This window comes from Lemur catta, chromosome 14 (genome assembly GCF_020740605.2).
Source record: "Lemur catta isolate mLemCat1 chromosome 14, mLemCat1.pri, whole genome shotgun sequence".
NCBI lineage: Eukaryota > Metazoa > Chordata > Mammalia > Primates > Lemuridae > Lemur > Lemur catta.
In genome coordinates this window covers 50,574,948-50,599,343 of record NC_059141.1, presented here as the reverse complement: position 1 = coordinate 50,599,343, position 24,396 = coordinate 50,574,948, and the positions used below count along the sequence as shown (strand labels likewise).

At 56.9% G+C, this 24,396-nt stretch overlaps 1 protein-coding gene and 1 pseudogene across 1 annotated transcript; both read right to left on the bottom strand.

The window, feature by feature from the left end:
- Positions 1-1,258: 1,258 nt before the first annotated feature.
- On the bottom strand, positions 1,259-2,409 carry LOC123649742 (annotated as a pseudogene).
- VSIR (V-set immunoregulatory receptor) lies at positions 1,259-24,204 on the bottom strand. Its single transcript, XM_045569215.1, has 7 exons — positions 24,002-24,204; positions 12,717-13,145; positions 11,985-12,041; positions 6,387-6,494; positions 3,956-3,983; positions 2,634-2,827; positions 1,259-2,459 (listed from the first exon to the last, which is right to left on the bottom strand). Exons 1-7 carry the CDS (start codon positions 24,081-24,083, stop codon positions 2,422-2,424), a joined length of 936 nt encoding a protein of 311 aa, XP_045425171.1. The 5' UTR covers positions 24,084-24,204; the 3' UTR covers positions 1,259-2,421.
- Positions 24,205-24,396: the final 192 nt, after the last annotated feature.

Sequence of the window (24,396 nt, the reverse complement as noted above, 5' to 3'; positions counted from 1 at the left end):
CGTTCCTAGAAACACAGATTGACCCCACCCCCGGGCCTCGCACAGGGCCAGAAACCTGGAGCCTCCTGCCCCAGCCCCACGCTGCTCCCAAGCAAACCTCCTCCAAGGCCCCAGCACTCCTCCTGTCCCCCTGGCGCCACCATGTCCCGTGCACCCCAGCCCATAGCCACCAGGGCTGGCACCTGAGGCACCACCATCCCGGGACCAGATGCAGGGCTGCTCCAGCGCCCTGCCCTCCCCCGCAGCAGCAAGGGGGTGTCCCCAGCATGCCGCATGTGGGGCTCACAGGCATGGATGCAGATGGAACCAGGAGCACAGAGTAAATTTCACTGAAAACAGGAAGCCACAAAGCTGAGATGCGTTCACTTGTGAGGGTCCAAAGAAGAGAGCCGAGGCCGTGCAGGAGGAAGCTGGGGAGGAAGTGTGGTGGCTGTTCTGCTACGGGCCACCTCCCTCTCTCCACGCAGCTGCCGAGCCTGGGGTCTGGCAGCCAAATTCTTAGAAGTTGTCTCTGCCTCGAGGTCAGAAGCTGAGGGCTGGGGCCCGGCCAGCGTCCCCACGGGACAGGGCACACAGTCTTCCTGAGCTGCGGGCTTGTCCTTTGATCCTAGGGGCAGCCCGGCCCTGCCCTGGAGCAGGTGTCACTTCCCAACTCCCGCCCTGTGGGCCCCCGTGAATTGTCAGAACAGCACCCTCTTTCTACGGTGGCTGGCACTGAGTGTCCTTGGCGGCACATGGAGTAGAAGAGGGGATCCCAGGGACAAAGACGAGTGAGGGTTTTAGTGTTCTGGCCACTCAAGGTGTGGGTCCCATCTCGAAACTCCCAGGTCACCGGCGCAGCCCGGGCACAGCAGGAGGCCCGCAGTGGCCCACGCCTTTGGGCCTAACAGGGCAGCTTGGAAGCAGGGCCATGTGTCCAGGTGGGGCTCCCTGGCCACAGCCGCAGGCCCAGGGCTCACATTCCAGAGCTGCTCCCCTTTTCCGCCCCCACCCCTGCCCACTGGGCCCTCTGTCCTAGCCCCAGGCCCAGCTCAGCAGGGCCAGTGTCTCTGCTAGAAGACCAGAGCCTAGACAGGACTATGCCCTCCACAGTGCCCAGGGCTCCCATCCCCTGGAAGCTAGAGGGGGGTCTGCCCTCCCCACCTCACCCTTCCCCATTCGCAGGCACCTCCTTCCATGTTTCCACCCTAGAATGTGCAGAGACCTCCCCCCTTTCTCCCATGCTTTACAATCCTTCAGTCACAATTCCACAAAGGACTCCACTTGTATACATGTATAAAAACAAATCCAGGCCATGCCGGATACAGGATATGGGAACACACCCACCCAGCTCCTCCCACCTGACTGGGCCAGGCACAGATTGTACTGAATGGAAGGCCAAAGGCAGGGGTGAGGGAGAGGGTTCCTTAGGCCTTGGGCACTTCGGAAGCAGAGTGCCACGCGGGTTTAAGCCCGGCTCTTACAATCCGTCCACAGGGTTTGCACCTGTTGCTCCATGTAGTTTTTAATAGCACCCCCTTTCACACTCAGGGGTGTCCCAGTGTGGACATTATGTGGCATCCTTGCTATGGCCCACGCTGAGCAGTGGGAGTCAGGGGTGGGGAGGGCGGGAGGGGGGAGCCCCCTCCACTCACCTTCCCAGCAGGCCCCACCCGCCTGCCCCCACCGCTGTTTGCAGTGGGTGGTGCAACCTCTGGCCTGGCCGCGGATTGCCCAAGATGCCGATTGGCTCACAGTGGCCGCTGTGCCCCAATATGTACTTCCTGTTTTGAGGCCTCTGGCCACTGAACTCTGGGGACTAGAATGTAGGCAGTGGGAGCCCCAGATTGGCTTAACCTGCTGACAGGTCTTCAGAGAAACTGCTGGTAGGAGGCAGCTGGGGACGGCTCCGGGGGGCGGGCGGGCCCAGGCAGACAGGTGCAGCCCCAGTGCCCCCATGGGTACAAAGAGTAGGTCTGACAGATGAGTAGCCTCGGCAACATGAGGGAGCCAGGTCACCACAGCGGGGAAGAGTCCCTCCACATCTTGCCCTGTGCCTCGGGCCTGGGAGGGCGACACCTCCAGTCCCATTGAAGCTGCCAGGTCCCGAGGCTCACGGAGAGAGGCTGCTGCAGAGCTGGAGGTTCTCAGTCTTTTTAGCATGTAGGTCATTTGGCATCTGTAGCTGGTGAATTTCAGGTCTCTGGGGGGAATCACCCCAACATCCCTGGGACAGGGGCTGAGCCATCCAGCATCTTCCCCCTTCCCCCTTAGAGCATCCAGAGGTCTGAGGGGCTGGGCATCAGGGCTGTCGCAGTCTGGACTCAGAGCAGGAGGGACAGGGACAGAGCCAGGGCCAAGGCGGCCACTCGGAGGGCCAGGCCTGGCTCAAATACACCTGCCCCAGACCTAGCCACAACCACCCACCATCCCGTGGCTGGTCTAGACGACATCAAAGTTTGGGGAGTCAGGGACAGGCTCTGCAAAAGAAAGGAGAAGCAAAGTGAAAGGGGACTCCTCTGTCCCTCACCCCCACCCCACACCCTGAGGCTACGAGGACTCCCCAGGGAGGCTGGGGAGTGAGGCTGATGCCCTGCAGGCCATGGGGTCATGACCTTGCAGGGCACATGCTGTGAAGGTCAGGAAATGCTTACCCAGGGATGGGAAGAAGACGTCCCCGGGGCCCGGAGGAGACAGCGGAGTGTTGGGCTCGGAGAGCAGGTGCCGCCCGGACTCAGAAGGCTGCCGCTGGGCCACGTAGGACAGTGGGGGCCTGGGCTTGGCCTCGGGCATCCCTTGGGAGGGTGCAGAGGCCTCAAAGCCAGGGTTTTCAATCCCCTGAGTGTTGCTGCCACAGGATCAGAGTTGAAGGTCATCTGTGCTGCCCGGAGTATGGCCTCTGCCCTCCCTGCCTCCAGCTCTTCTCTCCTCCCTCCCTCCCCTGCCTCCCCAGCCCCAAGCCTCAACAGCCTGCCCAGCAAGCAGGGAGGAGTCAGGCCCACAGAGAAAAGGCCTTGGGCCGCACTCTCCCATCCGCCCAGAGCTGAGGCCTCAAGGCTGCCCTCAGAACAGACCCCAGTGCCTTCCTGCGGTCTGACCACTAGTCTGACCATTAGTGCTGGGCTCCGCCAGGAAGCCTGGGATCAAAGGCACTTCAGGACACCAGCCTCAGGAGTTTAGGGACAAGTTTCTCTTTGGTAAGTAGAGTTAGTGGCATTAGGATTAAATGTCCCAAAGCTTGTCTTGAGCTAAGGAGAGGGGCTCTCTTTTCTTCCCAGCTAGCAGTAGGACAACCTCTAAAAACTCCCCAACTGTGAGATTGTAGCAGGACTCCCAACAGCACTTCCTTTGACCTGTCATGAAAAATCATCCCTTCAAACACCCAGAGGAGCTCTGGGTTTGGTGCTGCAGGAACTGGGGCTGAGTCCCTGAGTATGGCTGGTTCTCTGAGCACATCCTCTGGACCAGGCTGCGCGCCAGCTCCCTGCCCAGGGTACACCGACGCACGTTCCCCTGTCCGCTCCACCCCGGCCTGCTGTCCCCTCTGGGTCTCTTCCGCCTCTGCCTTCCTGGCCTGCAGCAGCCTGACAGCTTCTTCTATGGTGCCCTGCCGGGAGGAGCCATGGCTCCCAGGTTGTAGCTGGGGCTGGGCCCTCTGGCCTCCTTCGCATATGTCAGGGTCTGCCCCAGGTCAGCTGCTTCCTCCCCATCCCCATCCCCATCCTAGCCCAGGCCGACCACTGAGGCCCACAGGAGGGTGCGTGGCACATCTCAGCAGAATCAGAGCTCAGCCGCTGGGCGAGGGGTGGTGGGAGGACAGCCAACAGCACAGATGTGTGAGCTGCAGCAGCAGATGGCGGGCGCTCCTCTGACCAGCTGTGCCAGGCAGCTCAGCAGGGGCCCTGTGCACAGAACTACCTCCTCCCTGCCAGCTGGCCCTGGCAAGTTTTCTCAAGTAGGTCTCCGTGGGCCTTACCTGTCCATCCGCACCAGTTCCTGGGCACCTAGGGACAGACAGAGAGGCTGGTCACAGGAGGGAAGGCTTCCCCAAACAGCATCCCCGCCCCTGCTGGCAGATGCCACTTGGGGAGTGGGAGCCAAGCTCAGGGGGGCCCCACTCAGCCCTGGACCCCACCTCTGTTCACGTGGGAGCCTGTCTGGTGGCACTCGGCAGGGCTGTCCAGCAGGTGGGGTCTCGGTGAGTGGCCCATTTTGACCATTGATAAATGAAAGTGTCTACATTTTCCAAGCATGTAGGACAACATTTGCCACCAGGAAACCAAAGGCAGCCGGTGCTTTCACGTATGGCTTGATATATACAGTGTTAGACCTTCAGGATTTTATTAATTCTATCAACCAAAGTCCGGGCTCCTGAATTTGCTAACTGTGCTGTTTCCTATTTGGACATTTGCCACATTCTGGTCTCTAGCCATGACTTACTGGGTGGGAGTGTCCAGGGTCAGTTCCTAATTAGACGGTTCCTGGTCCTCTCTGTCCCACCCCCTATGCGGCCTAGCAGGGTGGCATGAGAGGGGACGTCTCTCAGGGGAACCTTAGGGGTCTGAGCACCCGATCACTTCCCAGCCAGTCCACCTACTTTCTGCTGCTCACCCAACCTGCTGCCACCTTGCCCCACTCTTGGGGCTCCCCACTCCCCAAACTGGCCACCAGCTAGATGCAGTGGCCTCAACTTCCCTCTTTCTTGCAGCACTCCATGTACTCCCACAGGTCCTTCTCGTTTTAAGGAGCTGCCAGTGACTATGGGGAAACAGGCAGGGAGGGAGGGGAGCAGTAGCAGAACAAACACGGGGAAGTGACACGAAAGTTCCTGAAATCTACTACAGTCGTGGCTGCTTTGCAGGGCAACCCCCGTGGGCCAGGCTACCTGCAGGTGTGCAAAGGTACTCCCACATCTCACCCTCTCCACCACCCTCTGGGGTAAGGACTGTTGGTCCCATTTTAGAGCTGGGGAAACTGAGGCTCGGTCTAAAGCTGGCCACCTGCTGGCCTCTCCAGCAAACTGCCCTCCTGAGGGCTCCCAGCCATTTCTTTGTCTTTTTTCCTGAGTGTGGCTCATCCCTGGGCAGGTCCTCCAGGCCAGCTTCCCGCGAGGAGCGCACCAACGCACACTCCCCGTGCCTGGCTGCCCTGGGTCCTCTTCTGTTCCAACCCTCACCCCACCCCTGCCTCAGCCATTCCTGGAGGGAGGTTGTGGTGGGTTTGTGAGAGGAATCTGGGAGTCCCAAAAGTAAGGGTGAGGTGGCCACAGCCCCCAAGTGACCTGCTGTGGGGCTCCGGGTCGGCCCCTAGGAATGAGGGGAGGGAGGGGTGTCAAGTTGTTAGGGCCCGGACATAGGAAATCAGGTGCGAGCCAAAAGCTACCTGGTGACAGCAGCAGTCCTCCCTCAGTTACCTTCTGCAACCAGGCAGAGGAGAAGAGACCAGGCAGGGGGTGCAGGGGCAAAGGACTTGCTCCCAGGGGACTCAGACTTACCAAGGCTCATGGGCAGGGTCAGGGGCCAGGCAAGGGGCTCTGTCACCCCAGGGGTAGGAGGGGAAAATGGCATTTGTGGCTATGATTTGAAGCCCAGCCCCACCACTCAGTCACTATATGCTTCCTTAAGCAAGTTCCTTAACCTCTGTGCCTCAGTTTACTCATCTGTAAAATGGGGACAACGGTAGTACCAAATTCTTGGAGTTGTAATGAGCAATACAGGGGAGAGTGTATATGACAAGCTTGGCAAAGTGCCTGGTACAGCACTCCTATCAGTCAGGGGGTGTTGGCTACGACGCTCGTGCTGATGAAGTTTTATAGGGTGGAATTATGTTCCCTGGAAGGAGCATGAGTTGAAGGCTCTGAGGTCAAATCCCAGCTCTGCCTCTGACTAAGCTATGTCACATTCAGTTAGTTACTTAACCCTGCCGATCTTGGGCTTCTCGTCTGTATAAGTAAAGGGGTGCACTAAGCTATCTCTAAGGCCCCTCCCACTTCTGATGTTCCAAGGATCATTTTTATCCCAATAGCTGCAACTAATTACAAAATGAACCTGCCCATACCCTAAAGCAGATCCCCAAAGGATCTCTGAGTGGCAGCATTTTTATAAAGCAATTTGAGCTATTCCATATGATTATTCATTCACTCATAGATATTTATGGAGTGCCAAGCCAGCACGGCCTGAGAGTCAAAGGTGCTGGCGGGCACTCAGACCCCAAAAAGGGCAGACCTGGTTCCCTTCCCTTCCCTGGGCCACTGAGCCCAGATGCTTGCAGGGAGTGTGGCAGCTCCCATCTCTCCAGCGGAGAGGAACTGCGCCTGCCTGCGTCTTTGCTAATCCCGGGAGCTGAGCTGGGGGCCGGGGCAGGTCACTCACACCCCCCACCCACCCCGCGCAGACAGGGCTACTCACGGCGGTTGGAGGCCGCCTGCCTTTGCTTGTAGACCAGGAGCAGGATGAGGGGGAGGCAAAGGATTCCCACGATGCAGGCGCCCGTCGCCAGGGCTGCAGCCGTGATGTCTGCAAGGGCAGAGGGGCAGCCAAGGTGAAGCCCCATTCCCACTTCTCCTCCCACGGGGAAACTGAGGCCCAGAGAGGGAAGGCCAGGCAGCAGAGGGACCCACCTTTACCCAGGGCCCCACAGCCAGACCCTCAGTGACCTGCAGAAGCATGGAAGGTCTGGGGACCTCCTTGCAAAGACAGCCCCATGCCCACCCCCGCTAAGTGGGCCCAGAGCACACAGAAAGGAGACCTACTGCTGAGAGCTGAGGCAGCTCCAGAGGGGACAGAGTCCTCATCCCAGCCCACAAGGGACGGCTGCACCACCCAGAAAAGAGGAATCAGGCCCTCCGCAGACCCCATGCCACAGAGTTCAAGGTCAAAAGGAGCCCAAGTGATGAAAAAGTTTTGGAAATAGATAGCAGTAGATAGCAGTGATGGTTGCACAACATTGTGAGTGTGATTAATGCTACTGAATTGCACACTTAAAGTTATTAAAAAGGCAAATTTTATGTTATATAGGTTTTACCATAATAAATAAAAAGCCTCAACTCAACCCAGAGACCCCTTAGCTCTGGGGTGAGGGAACCCCTACCTCTTGATCTCACCACACAGGTCATGGGGAAAAAACTTGTGGCGAGAACTAAAGAAACGTGAATCCTTGTCTGACATTTTTAAAATTTAAACTTACTCAATTATAAAAAAGTAAAACATACAAATTAAAAATATACTCAAAAGTCTCCCCCTTCCCCGGACGCACAGTCACTGGCTGCAGCTCCTTGTGTAGTGGCCCGGACACGTCCCCTGCATGAACAGCAGATGTGGGGTCACGTGACAGTGGCTTTTCCCACCGAGCAGAGCGTGGCCATCTTTCTATACCAGCACCGCGACCTACCTCATTCTGCTCAGGGTTTTATCGCACAGCTCGCCCCAAAGTCACTGCAACAGACCCCTATTAGACACGTTTGCTTCTACTTCCGACATAACTAATAACGTAGCAGCGAACCGCTTGTGCACCCATCTTTGCTCACTGGGGCAGGTACATCTGTCCGTAAATTTCTAGACCTCAAAGCTCCGAGCCAAAACGTATGCGCGTTTTCTTTTAGGCTACTGCTAAATTGCCCTCCGAAAAGGTCGTACCGCTTCATAATCCCAACAGCGTGGGGAGGTTTGATTTATTTCAGTCCATCTGCTGACTGCAGAAGTTTAGCTGGGAACAGACGTGCCCTCAGACCACAACCAGCATAAACGCGTTTCCTTCCCCATTTTACCCCTTCCCCGGGCCAAAAGATGGGCTGGGATACCTGGTCACAGTGTCAGCTTTGGCCCAGAGAGCTCTGTGAGGTGGTTGGGCTGTGGTCTAAATGCTGCCTTTGCACTACTTGTTTGGGAATAAGGGCCATTTTTGTGTTGCTTTACCAGCCGCTGGTGTAAACAAGTTTTCAGGGGGGTTGTTCACACCGCAGAAGAGAACAAACTGTTTTCAGGCACTTTACAAGTACCCACTGGGGCAGGAACAGTTGCTATGCTAATTACAAAGCAAGTTCCGCTCCGCGTGACAGCAGGTTCCCTGCAGATCTTAGCAAGGCTGCATTTTGATGTGGAATATTGAAGGTAAAGACGTTCTGTAACTCATGTTTCGGTATTTATTTCGAAACCCCCATCAAAGAGCCTGATTGCGGACAGCATTCTGAGCAGCCAGTTGCAAAATGCTCTTTTCTCGTCATCACAGCAGGTCTCCCCTGGACTGTTACTAAGCAACGTTCTGTGAGGCTGGCCAGGTGCTCACCGATCCCTGCTCCCTGCCTGCCTAACTCTCGCCCCCAGGTGGAGATCCCCTCTCTGTGGCCCCTCTAGGGGATCAGGACATGGTTTCACTTCGAGAGCCTGAGGCTTCCGTGCAGCCTGGGCTGAGAGTTGAGGCTGGGGCAGGGGGACAGAGGTTTGGCGTCAGGTCTGTGGGGACAGCTGCCCTCTGAAGCCACAGGCATCTCTGCAGAGCCCAGCCTCACCGAGGTCCCCCACCCCTTGCCCCAAGCATGGCCTGGGCCTGGGCTGGCACCCACTGGAGGCGGGAATGGCTTGGCCACCGTCCAGAGCCAGGCTTATCCTGGGAAGGTGATCAGGCGCTGGCAGAGGCAGCTGCCAGCACCACACTGGGGAGCGTGCCAGGACCTTACAGGGCAGGGCGGGATGGGAGGGGCCCGGGCTGCTCTGTCGTCCAGGGCCTGCCAGGTACCCTGTGGGCATGTGTGGAGGAGGGAGTTTGGCTGCTGAGGGCAGGGCTGACTGGTTTCCCAGGGTGGAGGCAGGTGAAAGCAGACAGCGCGTCCTGTGTTGGGGAGATGAGCTGCCCAGCCCCCTTCCCCGGGCTCAGTGAAAAACCACAGCCCCTTGGCAACGCAGCAGCTTTTTGGGCACCGACTTCCCGGGTCTCATCCCCCGTTATCTACCCCCACCTCAGGCTGACTTGGGCTTTCATGTCATTTTATAGTCCAGTTACTCCCCTACTTCCGAAGGATAACATTAAGAGGCTTGGGCCGAACTTAGAGAAGGAAAACTCAAAGAACTTCTTAGCTAGCAGCATCGTTAAATTGATTTGGTACCATGGCTGGTTTCAGAGCACCCATCAGAGGGGACAGGAGTTGAGGCCTTTCCAAAGGAAGAATAGTGGACAGCAACACCCAGCGGCCAGCCCTGGGCCTACTAAGCACAGTGACATGGGCCACCAGGCAAGTATTTCTAAAACTTTGAGAAAACAGGACCATGTCCACAGTCTGCTACCATCCACTTGCCATCCTGCCTTGGCACAGGGGAATGGATGAGTACACTTGGAAAGTCAGGCCTAGAATTGTGTAACCAGAAGAAATAATAGCCAAGACTTACACAGCTGTACTCTGTGCCAGGCGTGGTCCTTAGCGCTTGGCACAAATACGTCATTTTAGCCTCATAACAAGCCTGGAAAGTAAGTACTTATCATCATCCCCATCTTACATATAAGAAAACGAGGGCACAGAGAGGTTAACAGCTTGGCTGATTCCAGATCTGTGCTCCTAACCACACCACCACACGGCCTTCACTAGAATGGACTCAAGTTGCAACTATGGCCCACATAGTACTTTTTTTTTAGTTGTCAACATTTTATGATTGAGAGAGTTCACATAAAATCTGGCTTCTGGCTTTGCTTGAAGATTTAGTGGCTCTGGAAACCCTGGGCCCCCATGCGGACACAGCAGGTGGCAGTGGCCTTAGACTGGTGGCTGAGTACTCGCCACAGTCCCCACCCCTCCCTACTGTCTTATTCAGCAGCTCTTAGGCCCCAAGGACATAAGAGCTTTTGATCCCTGATTCAGCCGCTTAGATAACACTGAATGCCTGCCTGTTAGAAGGAAAGGGACACACCTGCTGCTATTCTCAGTAGGGAAGTGGTACCCAGAGAAGGCACGTGCTGTCCAAAGCCCCCACACCCGACCCAAAAGTATATCCGAGTTTCTCCTCATGTGGGACCACATCTGCCACAGTGCCAAGTCCCCAGACTGCTAGAACCAAGAGTTTGGAGGGGAACTGGAGAGGTCATGGAAGCCATCCCCTGCCCTCAACCTCAGGGACAGAAGCAAGGATGTCCCTTTGGTCCTCAAGCAGCCAATCCAGTGGAGAGAGTGGCTCAGGGGAGTAAGGGCCAGACTGAGGCTTTGCATCCCTGATGCATGCAGAGAGAGAGGGATGAAAATGTCAACACCCAAGGGCACAGGTGCCCGGCAGAGGGAGCCTGGCCCACTCTTAACAGCCAAGTTCAAGGTTTCCACATCACCCTCAGGCTCTTATCAGCCCTAGGATGTCTCCTGGAAGTCCCCAGGGGCTTTCTTTCCCCTGAATTCCAGCAGCTGCTGCTCTAGAAACTAGATCAGGAGAAATGAACTACAGCTCCACTCCCTCTCCATTTTGCCCCTGGTCTCCCTAGCATTGTCCCCTCTGATATCTCTTGTCTCTGTCGCAAGACTGAAAGCGTACAGCTAATTTTCAGGAAGCTGGTCCTGACGGGGGAAGGCGGCACGGTGCCTAGGCAGGCATGTGCACAGAGTCAGGCGTTCTGGGTCTGACAGAACAGGAGCAAGTCCCATCACCTTGGTTTCCACACCTTGTGACATGGGGGTGGTGGCAGAGGGGACGGTCCCTGCGAGAGCTCGTGGAGGAAGCTGTGGGACTGGGTGGTTGCTCAGAGTGGAAGGAGCCGTGGGGAACGGGTTGGCTGCCCCGTCCCGTACACGGGCACGTGTGTGTGCACACAGTCACGAACCCGCTGCGTGGGAAGGAAGGGGCTGCTCTGAGGCCTCTCTCCACCCTCGGCACGGAGCCACCCGGAGGAGAAGTGAGGACAGTGGCGGTGGCTGGGTAAGGGACTCCCAGCTCTGCAGTGTGCAGGGAGAGGGCCTGAACCGAAGGCTTTCTCAGTCCCATGTATCAGCTTAGACCAAAACGCACGTTCTTATTTTGCTCCTGGCCAGTCCGTCTGTTGGTCTGAAAGAGCAGTAGTGTGAGTGAAAAGTCGCCGCAGCCTGTGAGCTTGGCTGGGGGCTGCAGTTTAGCTGCCCCGCTTCCGGCTTAGGCTCTTGTGCATGTCCTCCTGGACACTTCCGTGTCTCCAGGCCTCGGCAGCGGCCAGTGCGCACCAGATGCCTGGCACCTGGGTGGATAGAGGGCTGTGGCAGCCACGACCACCTCCTCTCAGAAGAGGAAGGTGTCCCTAAGACTGAGTGCCCGGCACCCTTGCCCTGTAGGGCACCTCTGGGCAAACACCAGGGGCCAGGCCGCACCTGCCGCGCTGCACACCCAGTCCTCCCCTGTCCCCTCCCCCAAGCTGGGTAAAAGGTAAGTGAGCAGAGCTAAGCAGGCTGCCACCAGATCCCAGCTGCGCTGCTCTGGGCGGTGCGAGTTTGGGCAAGTTGTGCTACGTCTCTGGGCCTCTGTTTCACAGAGTGAAGACGGTGATGCCTGCTTCCTGGAGTTCTTACGAGAATCCGTGACAGTAATACTTAAAAGGTCTCAGCACAATGCCTGGCACCCAGTAGGAGCTCAGGAAAGGTAGTTCTCTTCCCCTTCCTGAGCCTGCCCCTCCTCCCTACCCCACACACGCAACAAGGAAACTTTAAGTAGTTGAATCCTAAGCCAAGAGGACTCCCACAGTCCCCCAACCTTCCCCAGTTGCAGAGGGCGGCACTCGGCAGCATGTGCCACGTAGTACCTGTCACGGGGCCCTTCCCCTGGCCAACGGGCACCGCCAGGGTGCAGCCCCTGCAGGGAGTCAGGAGCAGAGACTCCAGAGCCAGGCAGTAGGGGGATGGGTTTGGGGGTCTGCATCAAGGAGGAAGCAAAAGGGACGGGCAGCAGAGGAGGAGAAAGGGGGCCCAGGGGGTTGGGGTGATGAGGTCAGAGTTCAGAACAGGGTCTGGGTCCAGGATGAGGACAGAGGAGAGCAGAGAGCCCAGCAGGGGCAAGAGGGAGGTCCCTTACTTTCACTCTCCTGGGGGGAGTTTGGGTACGCGATGCATTTGGACGGTGCATCTTTGCCTGCGGGAGCAAAGAGAAGGGCCGTCAGGTGGGCATCAGGCCCAGGAGGCCAGGGAGGCCTGTCCAGGCCAGCGTCCCCCTCCCGTCACAGGTACTCATGCCGTCACTCGGCAGTATTGGCCCAGCTGGAGCCTGCACACGTACACACACATGCACATACACACACACACACCCTGGCATGTTCTCACCGTGCCTGTTCTCATGCCACCCCCAGGGGCATGTGGATGCCTGCTGGCGCCCACACCTCTACCCGGCCCACCAGCCTTTGCATCGTCTCCTGGACAGACACACGCACACACATCCCCTGAAAGCCATACAGCCATCCACCGACTCACACCCCAGGGTGCATATTAGTCCCACTGTTGCCCGTGCGCTCCCAGCCGTGGTGTCATCATCAGCACAGTCACACTCCAGCCCAGGCACATACAGCCTTGCACATTAAAAAGTTCCATTGTCACAAACGGAGCCACGTACATATCCACCTTCTCCATCACACCGGCTAACCACACACCCACACTCCACACACCCACAGCCACCCCGTCTCACACACACTCTCTGGAGTGCCAGTGTCACCGTACAGCCTTACATACCACCCAGCACAGCGTCACGCACAGTCACACCATCAGACACACAGCCCCACGCGCTCCCAGGCTGTCACATGCAGGACCCCCTCACCTGTCTGCACCTGCAGCTCCATGGCCCCGTGGACCCGGTGCTCCGAGTGGTGGTGCCTGATCTCCACCACCAGGCAGCAGTAGAGGCCGCCGTCCAGCGGGGTCAGGTTGCGCATGGTGATGGAGAAGTTGCCGTGGTGGTCGGAGGCCGACTCCAGCCCGTGGCGCTGGGCCAGATCCTGGCTGGTGTTGGCGGCCTGGTGGCCTCCGTGGTGCAGGTGAAGGTCCTGGAACGTGAGGTTGCGGATGGGCTGGCGCTCCGAGCAGGCCTGCACCTCGCCCCGCGAGCTGCGGTACCATGTCTTGTAGAAGGTCACATCGTGTCCTTTGGCCACAGGGCCCAAGAGCTTGCAGCTGAGAGTGACATTCTGCCCCTCAGGACACACGTACAGGGAATACGGCGTGGCAACCTTGAAGGCTGCCACCAGACCTGCTCAGAAAGAGGAGAGCCCCGTCACCTGCCTGAGCCAGCACTGCTACTCCCTGGTGCCCCCAGAGCGGGGAAGAACCTTGGCCTCAGCCACTCCCCAGCCACAGGCCCAGGGTGAGTCAGCTGACTTCCCTAAGCCTGGGCTCCCGGTTAGTACACGAACCCGACCCCATCCCAGGCTGTGCCGGGGGAGCCCAGGAGCTTCCCCAACTGAGGGTGCCCTGGACACTCTGAGGCAGTTGACGCGGCCGAGGTATGTCCCTCTCCCAGGTAGAGCATGTGCCCTGCTCCCGCTCCCCCCTGCAGACACTACGGCTGTGTCCAGCATGGCCCTGGCACTGCCCAGCCTCCACGCCCAGCCTCTTCGGTGGGAGGCAGGATAAGGGGCAGAAAGGCTGTTTGGAACAGCAGCTCTTTGTCCTTGGTCACCCTGCTGGGAGCCATCAGCACCTTCTGCTCCTTCCCACTCCTGAGACTGGATGTGTCCTCCTACCTCCTCATCAGAGAGCACCAATAAAGCACCTGCATGCGCGAGGTCTGCGCCAGGTGCTGCGTCTCACCTGGATGCTGCACACATGGCCTCCCTTTGGGAGCTGACGATCTAGCTGGGCAGATGAGGTTTGCATTCATGACAAAGGAACCCCCTGCGCAAAGGCCAACTGGTGCCAGCCTTCAGGGCACTTGGAGGAGGGAGGAAAAAGCCTTCCGGGGATGGTCAAAGGTCTGGTAGGAGGGAGGGTCTTTGGACTTGATGGACAGATAGGATTGTGACCAGTAGAGAGGGTGCCCTAGGCAAGCTGGTGGGGAAACAGGAAAACCCAAGATATCTGAGGGACAGGGACAAGGAATGCACGAAAGGTCATCACATCCATGACCCTGCCCCCCATCCAACCTTAGAAACATTTCCTAGTTCCATTTTTTCCAATAAGCAGATAAAGCAACCTCCTGGTCCCCTTTCCCTGCCCCAGCCCTCCAGCATGTCATCATGGTGACCCTCAGAAGACTTTTGAAAACAGAGTACTGAGGCTAGAGGCCCCATCCTCTCTCTAGCTGTGTGTGCCTCAGTTTCCTCACCTGTGCCATGGCAAAAATACTGACTACAACACAGGGTTGCGAGAAGACTGATTAAGGAAAAGATGAGAACACAAGATGTGAGCTCTAATGCCCTCTGCAGACATGGGCAGGATAGCTATAGTTATTATATGTTGGTGTGATTTTTACCTTAGTTGGTATCTCAGGGGCTGCTGTAGGTTGGCAGACAGGAAGGGAGGGTTTGGAAGTATGTACAGAAGCCAATCTGATACGTCCTCTTCATTGCCCTAGCCAGGGATGTCACCTGGAACCAAGATAATGCCACATCCTCCTCCAGACACCCCTTCCCTGCCCTCAGAGCCCAGGACCCTTGGCTGCAGGCTGGAACCAGGCAAAAGGGCAGAAGGCCTTCCCCAGTAGAGAAGGAGGCAGCCCGGTGGGGCTTTTGGAGTTAGCCTGGCTGCACTGGAGACTGGAGTCCAGTAGGTGTGAGTCACTTAGACACCGGGCCTCAGACTATTCATCATAAAACAGAAAGGAAAACATCCACCTGGCAGAGTTGGGCCATGGGTTAGTAATAACTTACATGAAGTGTTCTGAAAGTGCCTTGCAAGTAGTGGGTGCTTGATACTTGGGATCCAGTAGTTCGCTAATTCATTTAGCAATTCAACAAACGTTTCCCGGGAGTGAAGACCACCATGGAATGGAGAAGCCAGCTTCAAACTCTTTTTTGCTAAGGTGTGAATGACTGACAACAGCTTGTGATCCTATCCTGGAGTATTCATGCATTTAAAGGAGAGTACCAGAAGGCAGCAGAGCCATGTCCCCAAAGGGTATGTCTGCAGGAGTGGAGTTTTAGGCCCTAGAAGGTAAGGAAGACAGACACACACCAGAGCCTCTCCCTCACTCTGCCCACATATGAGAGCGAGCCATGTCTGGGAGCCCCAGATTTTTGGAAAGTCATTGCCAAGGTGAGCAGAGATTTCAGAACTTCTTTGGCAAGACACTGGTCTCCTTTTCAGGCAGCAACACAGAGGCCCAGAAAAGGAAAGTAGTTTGACTGAGGTTCCAGAGGGTATGAACTCAGAGCCTAGAGCACAGGAGACTTCAAGTTAGGACTGTAATAATAAGAAGGAATATGCTGTGCTAAGGGCTTATGGGCATATCTAACAACCCTATAAAGTATTGTTTTTATTCTCATTTCGCTGATGAGGAAACTAAGGCCCAGAGAAGTTATGTAACTAACTTACGATCACACAGCAAGTCTGTGCTAGAGCCAGAATTAAACTCAGGCACTTAGATACTACACTGAAGAAAAAAGTTCAGAAACTGAGGCTGGGCACAGTGGCTCACACCTGTGATCCCAGCACTATGGGAGGCCAAGGTAGGAGGATCACTTGAGCCTCAAATTCGAGGTTACAGTGGACTACGATTGGGCCACTGCACTGCAGCCTAGGCAACAGAGTAAGACCCTGTCTCTTTAAAAAAAAAAAAAAGTTCAGAAACTGGAAGCCCAGAGCTACAGCCAGCCTTTAGACATATTTTATTTGACCTTCAAAGTATTTGTAACTTTTTTTGAGATTGCAACATTTAAAAAATTGGAATTTGATATGAAAATTCTGACTTTTATCTTCTCTTTAAAAATAAGAAGATAGGCCGAGCGCGGTGGCTCACACCTGTAATCCTAGCACTCTGGGAGGCCGAGGCAAGTGGATCGCTTGAGGTCAGGAGTTCGAGACCAGTCTGAGCAAAAGCAAGACCCCCCGTCTCCACTGAAAAATAGGAAAACTAAATATATATATAGAAAAAATTAGCTGGGCATGGTGGCGCATGCCTGTAATCCTAGCTACTCGGGAGGCTGAGGCAGTAGGATCGCTTAAGCCCAGGAGTTTGAGGTTGCTGTGAGCTAGGCTGACGCCACGGCACTCACTCTAGCCCGGGCAACAGAGCGAGACTCTGTCTCAAAAAAAATAAAAATAAAAATAAGAAGATAACACTAACCCAGCTTTCCCACACGGCGGCTGTCTGCTGGAGCCTCCCTGTTAGAGCGGCACCTGAGCTCCAGCTGCGGTCTCCACCACTCTGTCATGTTGCCACGTGGCCTGCTGCAGTCTCTCACCATACTTGGCCCCATGGACATTTGAGTTTGTGATGCATGAGTGTGGCTCCTTGGGCTAGCAGGGGTGGGACTCCACTGCCCAAGCCCCTCATCCTACAGATGTGACCCTCGGGCTCAGACAGGAGATGACCCACCCGAGGTCTCCAGTGGAAGCCTGCAGAGCAGGGACTAACCAGCTCTCTGACTGCGAACCTACAGCGGGCTCGGTGGAAGCGGAGCCCCAGAAGGCCTAGCTGCACGCTTGCTTTGTCCATGCCAGCCTGGCTTCCCCCTCACACACCTGCATGGGGTCGGTGTGGCTGCAAAACTATGGCTATGCCAGAAAATGGAGGTGGGGAGTATCTAGGGAAGGGGCTCTCCCACACACTCCCAGAAGAACCAAAACCCACCCAGAGTGGACCCTGGCGGGACCTCTGCCCTGTGCTGCCCCTTTGCCTGGCAGGCCATGTGGCAGCTCCCACCAGCACCTCTCCCAGCTGCCACTCCTTTCTCCCGGGGCTCAAGCAGAATTCAGCTCCAGCACATACGCTTGGGGGCTGTCGGGGGGCCTGGCTTGGCAGAGGTGAGGCTGCAGGCCTGGCGGGGCTGAGGAAGGCAGGCAGAGGAGTGATGGAGGCAGAAGCAGAAAGTGGAGCCCAAAGCTGACCTGGGTTGGGTGGGGACCAACAAGTGGACAGAGGTGTGGATGGGGTGAGGCTGAGATGTGGGCAAGGTGGGGCAAGCTTGGTGGGCAGGCTGGATGTCCCCATAAACAAGGAGGTGGGGCAGAGAGCCAGGCTGAGAGCCCTCAGGGTCCAAGCAGTGGTGTTAATGACCCCAGGATTGACAGCAGTGGGGCCTTGAACCCTGGAGGTAATTTCCTTGAAGCCCAAGGGCAACACAGAAGTAGAGTGTCGGGACCGGGGAGAGGGGGCATTGCTCAATGCCCAACACCTCCCCACCACAGGCACACAGGCCACCCACCCCACAGGTCCCAAAAGCACCTCTTCCCCTTTTAGAAAAAAGGAGAAGCTGCACTGGGATTCAGGTTTTGGGGGCAGGGGAGAATGTTCCTTTTCAAGCAAAAGGGCTAGACAGAAGTGGGCCAAGGGTCTACAGGGTTCGTCCTGGGGGGAGGGAGAGAGAGCCAGAAAACATCCTGTTTGTTGTGTCTGAGACTCCTGCCAGGACAAGGCCCAGAGCAGCCTGTCCTTGGGAGGACAGTCAAGGGCATGGCGTTGGGGAAAATAGCACACAGGCATGCAGAGGGCCTGCACATGCCCCTGTGCATGGCCCGGCTGGAATTATAATTATTTGGTGGGAGGATGTTGCTCATTGTCAGCAGCAGATCCTTTCGGACACCTGGGTCATTGTCGGAGACCGGGGAAAGTGGGTGGGGAGGAAGGCCCCTGGCTCCAGGGTGGCAGGGAACATGTGAGACAGGAAAACCACCCAGGCCTTGGGCCAGGCGGGAACCGTCCAGTCCCCGTGCTGCTCTGGGGCCCAGTGCCCTCTGCTCTCCCCCCTGGGTACAGAGGCAGGGGTTGTGAGAGGAAGAATGCTGTGAACCCGGGAAATTCCGGGTCTCAGGATTAAAACTCCAGCCTGGACAGCAAGATCCCTGGGCCCAGTGCCTACTTAGCTGTGCCCTTGCTATGTGCCCTTGGGCAGGTCCCACCCTTCCCGGGCCTCCCCTTCTTCATCTTACCCTGAGAGCTAACCCAAGTTCCCAGGCCCCCTACAGCTCTGAAGTCCTGTGGGCTTACGACCACTTATGCTGTGTTAGGCACTTGCTGAGCACTTTCTTTCGTTCTTTTTTATTTTTTTGAGATAGCGGCTCACTCTGTCACCCAGGCTGGAGTGCAATGGCATGATCATGTTTCACTGCAGCCTTAAACTCCTGGGCTCAAGGGAACCTCCTGCCTCAGCCTCCTGAGTAGTTGAGACTACAGGTGTGTGCTACCACACCTGGCTAATTTTTTAATTTTTTGTACAAATGGGGTCTTGCTATGTTGTTCAGGCTGGTCTTGAACTCGTGGCCTCAAGTGATCTTCCTGCCTTGGCCTCCCAAAGTATTGAGATTACAGGCGTGACCCACCGCATGGTGGAGCACTTTACACTTGTCTCATTAAATTCTCCTAACCCCATGACATGGGTATTATCATCCCCATTTTAAAGACAAGGAAAGGGGCTCAGAGAAGTCAAGCTACTTGCCCAAAACAAGCAGCCCTGTGTGGCTGAGCTGAGAGCCACACCGTGGACAGGCCAGCACTGCAGACAGGAAGAGCCCCTGTCCCTCCAAACCCTCCAGGGTCAGATGGGGCTGACACCTCATCCTTCAGCTATTGAGAGAATGAACTGACCCTGAGTTGACCTCTCCACCCTCCTTGCAACCGCTGCTCTTTCAGATGCTAACTGAAAACAGCATTCTTTCATTCCACGGATATTTACCATGGTCCTAGCACGAGCCAGGCTCATGGCAGAGAGGGACATGTCCTGCTTCTGCCACTTTCTAGCTGTGGCACCCTCAGCCTCTAATAACAGTTTCTGTCCCAGTGCAGGGGAAAGGAGCTTTTGTTTGGCTTCTCTCTACCTCAGTTTTTGTGATCGTCACCTCTTTCCGCCCAGCAGGCCCCTGGCGAACCCCTGTGGGTGTGCACGGGATGGGTGTGTGTGGGTGTGGACAGGCCTGTGTGTTTTCCCTGACTGGGCGTGAACCTAGCCTGCAGTCGCCCAGGCAACTTCGGAGCCAGCCTTTGGAGGTGGGTCCCCAGCTTGGTTAGTTGGGCCTAGGAGGCGCCACTCCAACAGCTGAACTCTGTCCAGCCGCTAGGGGTTGCCAAGCAAACAATTATTAATAGCCTGCTGTTGCTGGCCCTGCACTAGATACAAAAGACCTAGTCCTTGGCTTCACAGGAGACCCCAAAGAGACATGGGACCTGGTTCCAGCTCCCCACCAGGGTCTATCCCAGGATGGTCCACAGGGGCCGTAGGGAAAGACTGAGCTGTGTCTTTATCAAGATGCAGAGCACAGAGGGAAACACAGGCAAGGACCGATCAGCACTAAGAAGGGAGGTGGCCCGGGGCAAAGGCTGAGGGCCCGAAGCCAGCAAGTCTGCCCGTGGGCCTCTTCGGCCCATGAGGACAAAGGGCATCTCAGATGTGTTTATTGATACCTGCCCCTGCAGGAAGTGTCCATTCACATCAGCCCAAGGAGGCCGGGAAGGGGAAGCCAGGCTCTATTGGAGGAAGCGGCGCTTCCAGCACCTTGGGAAAGCATCCGTGCATCCGGGGCTGGAGGCTGGAGGCCGGCGTGCTCCCCGGGAGGGCCTGGGCAGCTGGCCAGAGGCCCTGGCCGGTGGATGCTTCTCCGGATGACTCTCCCAGAAGCGCCAGGCCCTCCCCGAGGAGGACTGTGTACGGCCCAGGCTGCCAGCTCCAGCCGGCTGCCCTCGGGACCTCCTGCTGCGAAGACCTGCTAAGGTTCGGATTCAGGTCTTTTTGCCTCCCACCCTAGGAGGCAGGTACTCACATCACCTGCGTTCTACAGGTGAGGAAACTGAAGCGCAGAGAGGTTAAGTAGCTTGCCCAGAGTCTCACAACCACTCAGTGGTGGTGCCAGGATCTGAACCGAGGCAGTCAGCTCCTGGGGGCCTGGTGCCATCAGACTGCTCTCTAGACACTAGAGGTAGCCAGAAGCCCCACCTCCTTCCTGCAGATGGACAGATGGCCTGGCCAATGAGGTGGCCCCAGCTTCCCTGGCAGCATCTCTAACATGGGTAGTTTTACTTTTGGTTTTACAATGTTAAATAACATTGAATCATATATAGAGAAGGTTATTCCCTTTTCAATTCTCTTTCAGTCTTGATTACATCAAAGTGAAAGTCCCAGTTTGATGCCAATATGTCGCCAAACCATCTTTCTCTCGCTTGCTACTCTCCTTATTTTATTTTACTTTTCAAGGGACAACAGCAGGTTTCAGACTCAGAGCCTTCCCCCGGCTAAAGTTTCCAACTAGAATTTAATACCTTATTTGGTTTTCCTATTACGTATTTTATGGTTTTGTTCTATTTATGGCCAGTGATACAGGCTTTCCACTTATAGCAGTGATATAAAGTTTCCTTTTAAAATCTACTCACTCAATAAAAAAAGAGTAGATTTAAAGAAAAAATAAGTAAATATGATAATAGGCAGACACTGCAGAAATCATAAAGGTGCTAAGCAAGTGACTGAAGCTCAGGAAACACCATCATGGAATTACCCTTCAGAAGAGAGAGGTCAGCCTCACTGAGAACATGCCACCCAGCCTGCCCGTGCGCAGATAAAGGGGAAGTGTGTGTGGTCCCACAATGAGTGAACAGCAGAGGTAGGACTTGACCCCAGGTCCCCGTGGAAAATAACATCCAACGCAGAAAGGTTAAAGGAACTGGGCTTGCTTGGTGAGCAGCAGAGCAACTTCATTACTGAATTACTGATGGGCAAGATGTTAACAGGAGAACCTGGGGGCACCTCCATGGACATTTCAGACTATAAGTGCCCAGGTGGCTAGGCCCAGCCCGTGCATCCTTCAGACTCCAGGATTTTAGAGAAATCAGCCAATGCCTTCCCATGCCCTGGGCACCACAGGGCCCTGTAGGCAGCAAGGAGCTCAGAGGGGAAGCCAATGGCATGTGGCCCCTGGAAGCCATAATAATATCACACGGCATTCACGACAAGCCAGGTGCTGTGTGAAGTGTTGGTTCATCAGCTCTTCACAGCAGCCCTCTGAGAGAGGTGCTACCATCACCCCCATTTTACAGATGGGGGAACTTGTTCAGGGTTGCTGAGTAACTCGCCCGATGTCACAGAGCAGTATGTGGCCAAAAGCCAAATAGCAAAGGGCTGTACAGAAGCCCTGGCGTGCAGGGCATACAACCCTAGGTCCCTTGCTTCTCCGATCCCCCCCAGCGTGCCATCAGGAAGACTTTGGGAGTGCCAGTACTGCTGCTAAGGGAATTCCGGGCCCTTCGGAAGCCACGGTGTTGACTCCTGGCTTACCCTCCTCTGGTATGGATGGCCTAAGGCCTGGGGCCTCAAGCTCAGTATGTGGTACATGGTCACTGCCAACAAGTCCCTCCTCAAGGACCGCTTCCTTTCTTCCTTCTGCTCAGGTCTAAGACCCCATACTGTGTGCATATAGGGAGGTGGCCCCTTTTAGCTTCCCAACAATGCACACCTTGCCTGGGCCACCCTCTCCCATGGAGGTCAGGCCCCAGCAGAACCTCTGCCCTGCTTGGAGGGCAACCAGCCCAGCTCAGCAGGAGGCTCCCAGTATTGCTGGCCCCTGGGTGTCCCTGGCATTGGTAGATGTGTCTCATGCCATGGACTGGCCTCAGGTTGTTTCTCTCTACTCCAGGGCCTCTGGGCAGTGGGTTGTGGGTTTCCTAAGAGCTGACCATGGCTGCGTCAGAGGCTTGCAGCATTGGGTTACACAACACGGTCCTGCAGCCTGGCTTACTGTTCAGGGGAAGGTGGGGTCTTCCCTCCCTAGCCTCAGTGCACCCCCGTGAGCTTGAAAGTGCTAGTCCCAGAGTTTGGGACTCCTGAGTCAGCCTGTAAGGACAGGGCAAGGATATTGATTTCCACAGGTCCTGGGAATGCCCATGGGGAACAAGAGGCTCTGCCACCCTTGGGGTCTGCTGGGTCCTGGATCCTTAGGTGCCCCCCTGCACCCATCTCGCCCTGAGTCAGGCCCAGGAAAGAGTATCTTCAATGTTTCCTGGGCTCCTGAACACCACACTCACCACTACCGTTCTCCTCGGCGCTGGCCCAGCCCCAAAAGCTGGAAGAACAGGCCTGCACCTGCCACTCCATCTCACCTTCCCAGGCACAAAGGCTTTGACCTTTAGCAACCCTGCTCAGGGCAGCCCAGCACCTCAGCAGGTCCATGAGCGTCCTTCCCAACTCACAGAGCCTCCTGACCTCCCGCGACCAGGCCTCCATCAGCCATCTGCCTTGTTGCACACTGTACTAGGTACTTGGAGGAATGTCTGTTGGTGTGCCTATGCTACAGCTAAGCATCCCAGAGCAGTTTAAAGCTAGGGGAATGCTCCTGGCTCCTTCCAGTGGGGAGCCACAGCAAGCCCTAATTAGCTCCCTGAGCCAGACCCAGGAAGGGGTGGCCCTTTGGTGCACCAAGTTGTGTGAGTAGCCAAGACCTCTGGGAGTGAAGGCTTCTAGGTCTGCAGGCAATATAGGGTGAGGGGCTTTGCTCTGCTACCAGATACTCCACAAGCTGGGTTCTGGGCCTCTAGAACTCAGTTTCCAGATGGGCTGCTGAACAGAGAACAGCCCCGATAAGAAGGGCAGGAAGGGGGAAAGAAAACAGGAAGGACCTCATGGGGTCATTTGGGGAGGATGGGGCAGGGCAGGTGGCCCATGGAGGGTGGGGTGCTGGTCTCCCTGCCTGCCACTATCCCCTGCTCCTTCTGGAAGCTATGCCCTGCCATGAGCATGGCCTTGGTGTCCAGACTGCCCCAGTCCACCCCCAGCCCCCACTCTCCCCCTCCCTCTGGCTATCATCTTGGGGTGCATCTTAGGCAGCTCTGTCTGTGGGCTGTGAGCCCCTCCTCAGAGGTGCAGGGCCAGCCTCTGAGTGCTGAGATAACACATTGCCAGCAGGCACCCCAGTTTGTTTCTGAGGTGTCTTCCAGGTTTTCCCAGTCTCCTCCTCTCCCCCTCATCCATTTTGCTCTCCTCTTGCAGCCCGCCCATTGGGTCCCTCTGCCAAGCCCTCTGCCTCCCTCTGACTCCTGCATGACTCATAATTTCCCTGGGCCCTTCCCATAAAGTCTGGTTCCGTGAGCTGCCTGCCGGCCCCCTCTTCCCTGAGATCCAGCCTCTTCAGCTCGGGGCAGTCAAGAACCAGGGCCAGGCAGAGGGTCCCAGGGCCTCTGCCTCATCCCGGGAGCCCCTGTACCATCTGGACAGCCAGGACTTCGGAAGGGGAAAGTGGTGCTTCCCTGTGTGGGGCTTCCGTGTTTGAGCTGAGGAAACTGAGTCCAGAGAGACGGCATGAGTTACCCAGGGACCCAGAAGTGGGTGGTGCTGAGCTGGGAGATGTCCTGCATCCTCCCAGTGTCCCACACTGCTCCCTGAGCTGCAGCCTCGCCAGGGTGGCAGGAATCAGCTGACCTTCAGCCACCAGACGCTCAGAATAGGGACCAGGTGGGCAGTGCTGCCCATGTCTGGGAGTGGACCAGTGCCCACCAAGGGTCAGCCAGAAGTGTCACCAAGGCACAGGCACTGGCTGAGAGGACAGCACCCCCTGCGATGCCGGAGCCCTAAGGCCAGAGGGGCAGGGAGATGCTAGCTGTCAAAAGCCTGTCACATCCACTAGACACACTGGGGCTGCCCCCACCCTGTCCCTCTCCTGCTCCAGAGAAGCTACTTGTGTCCTGGGCTCTCAGGGCAGGGAAGGGTTGGACAGGCAGCCCTTAGAGGACAGGCTTGCCTGCTGCTTGGACAGCTGTCAGAGCCTGCAGGTGCCCCCGTGCCTAGCTGGGGCACTTGGCAGAGTTGCCACTCTCCCTGCCCAGCGGTCCCAGCAGCCTCCGGGCTGTGGGTGGAGTAGGATGCATGGTCACAACAAGCTGGGGGGACTCCCAGGATGTGCCCGTCTGCGGGTGCCCGACCCGCTGTCCTTTCTCAGCGCTCTTCCCCAGCGCCCAGCCTCCCCCGACCTTACCTCGGGACGCAGCCAGGAAGAGAGCGAGGAGCAGGGGCCCCCAGCGCCGGCTGCCGGCCTCGGGGGCCGCGGGGACACCCATGTCGCCGTCGACGGAGCGGCGTCTGGCGCTGCGGGCAGGAGACGGGCGCGGGCGCGCAGGGGAACTCCCGATGCGCGGGGAGCCGGCGGGACGCGGCCGGCGCGGGGACACCTCCCGCGAGTGAGTGCGAGCGGCGGAGCGCGGCAGGCGGCCCGGCGCGGCAGCTCCAGGCCCCGCAGCGCCCCCGGGGGGCCGCAGGGCGCACTGCCTCCCCCAGGGTCCCGCGGGCGGGGCTTCCTGGCCAGCGCGCGTTGGCGAGTCAGCCCTACTCGGTCGCCACTTTAAAGCCCTTTCTTTCTACTGCCCCCCGGTC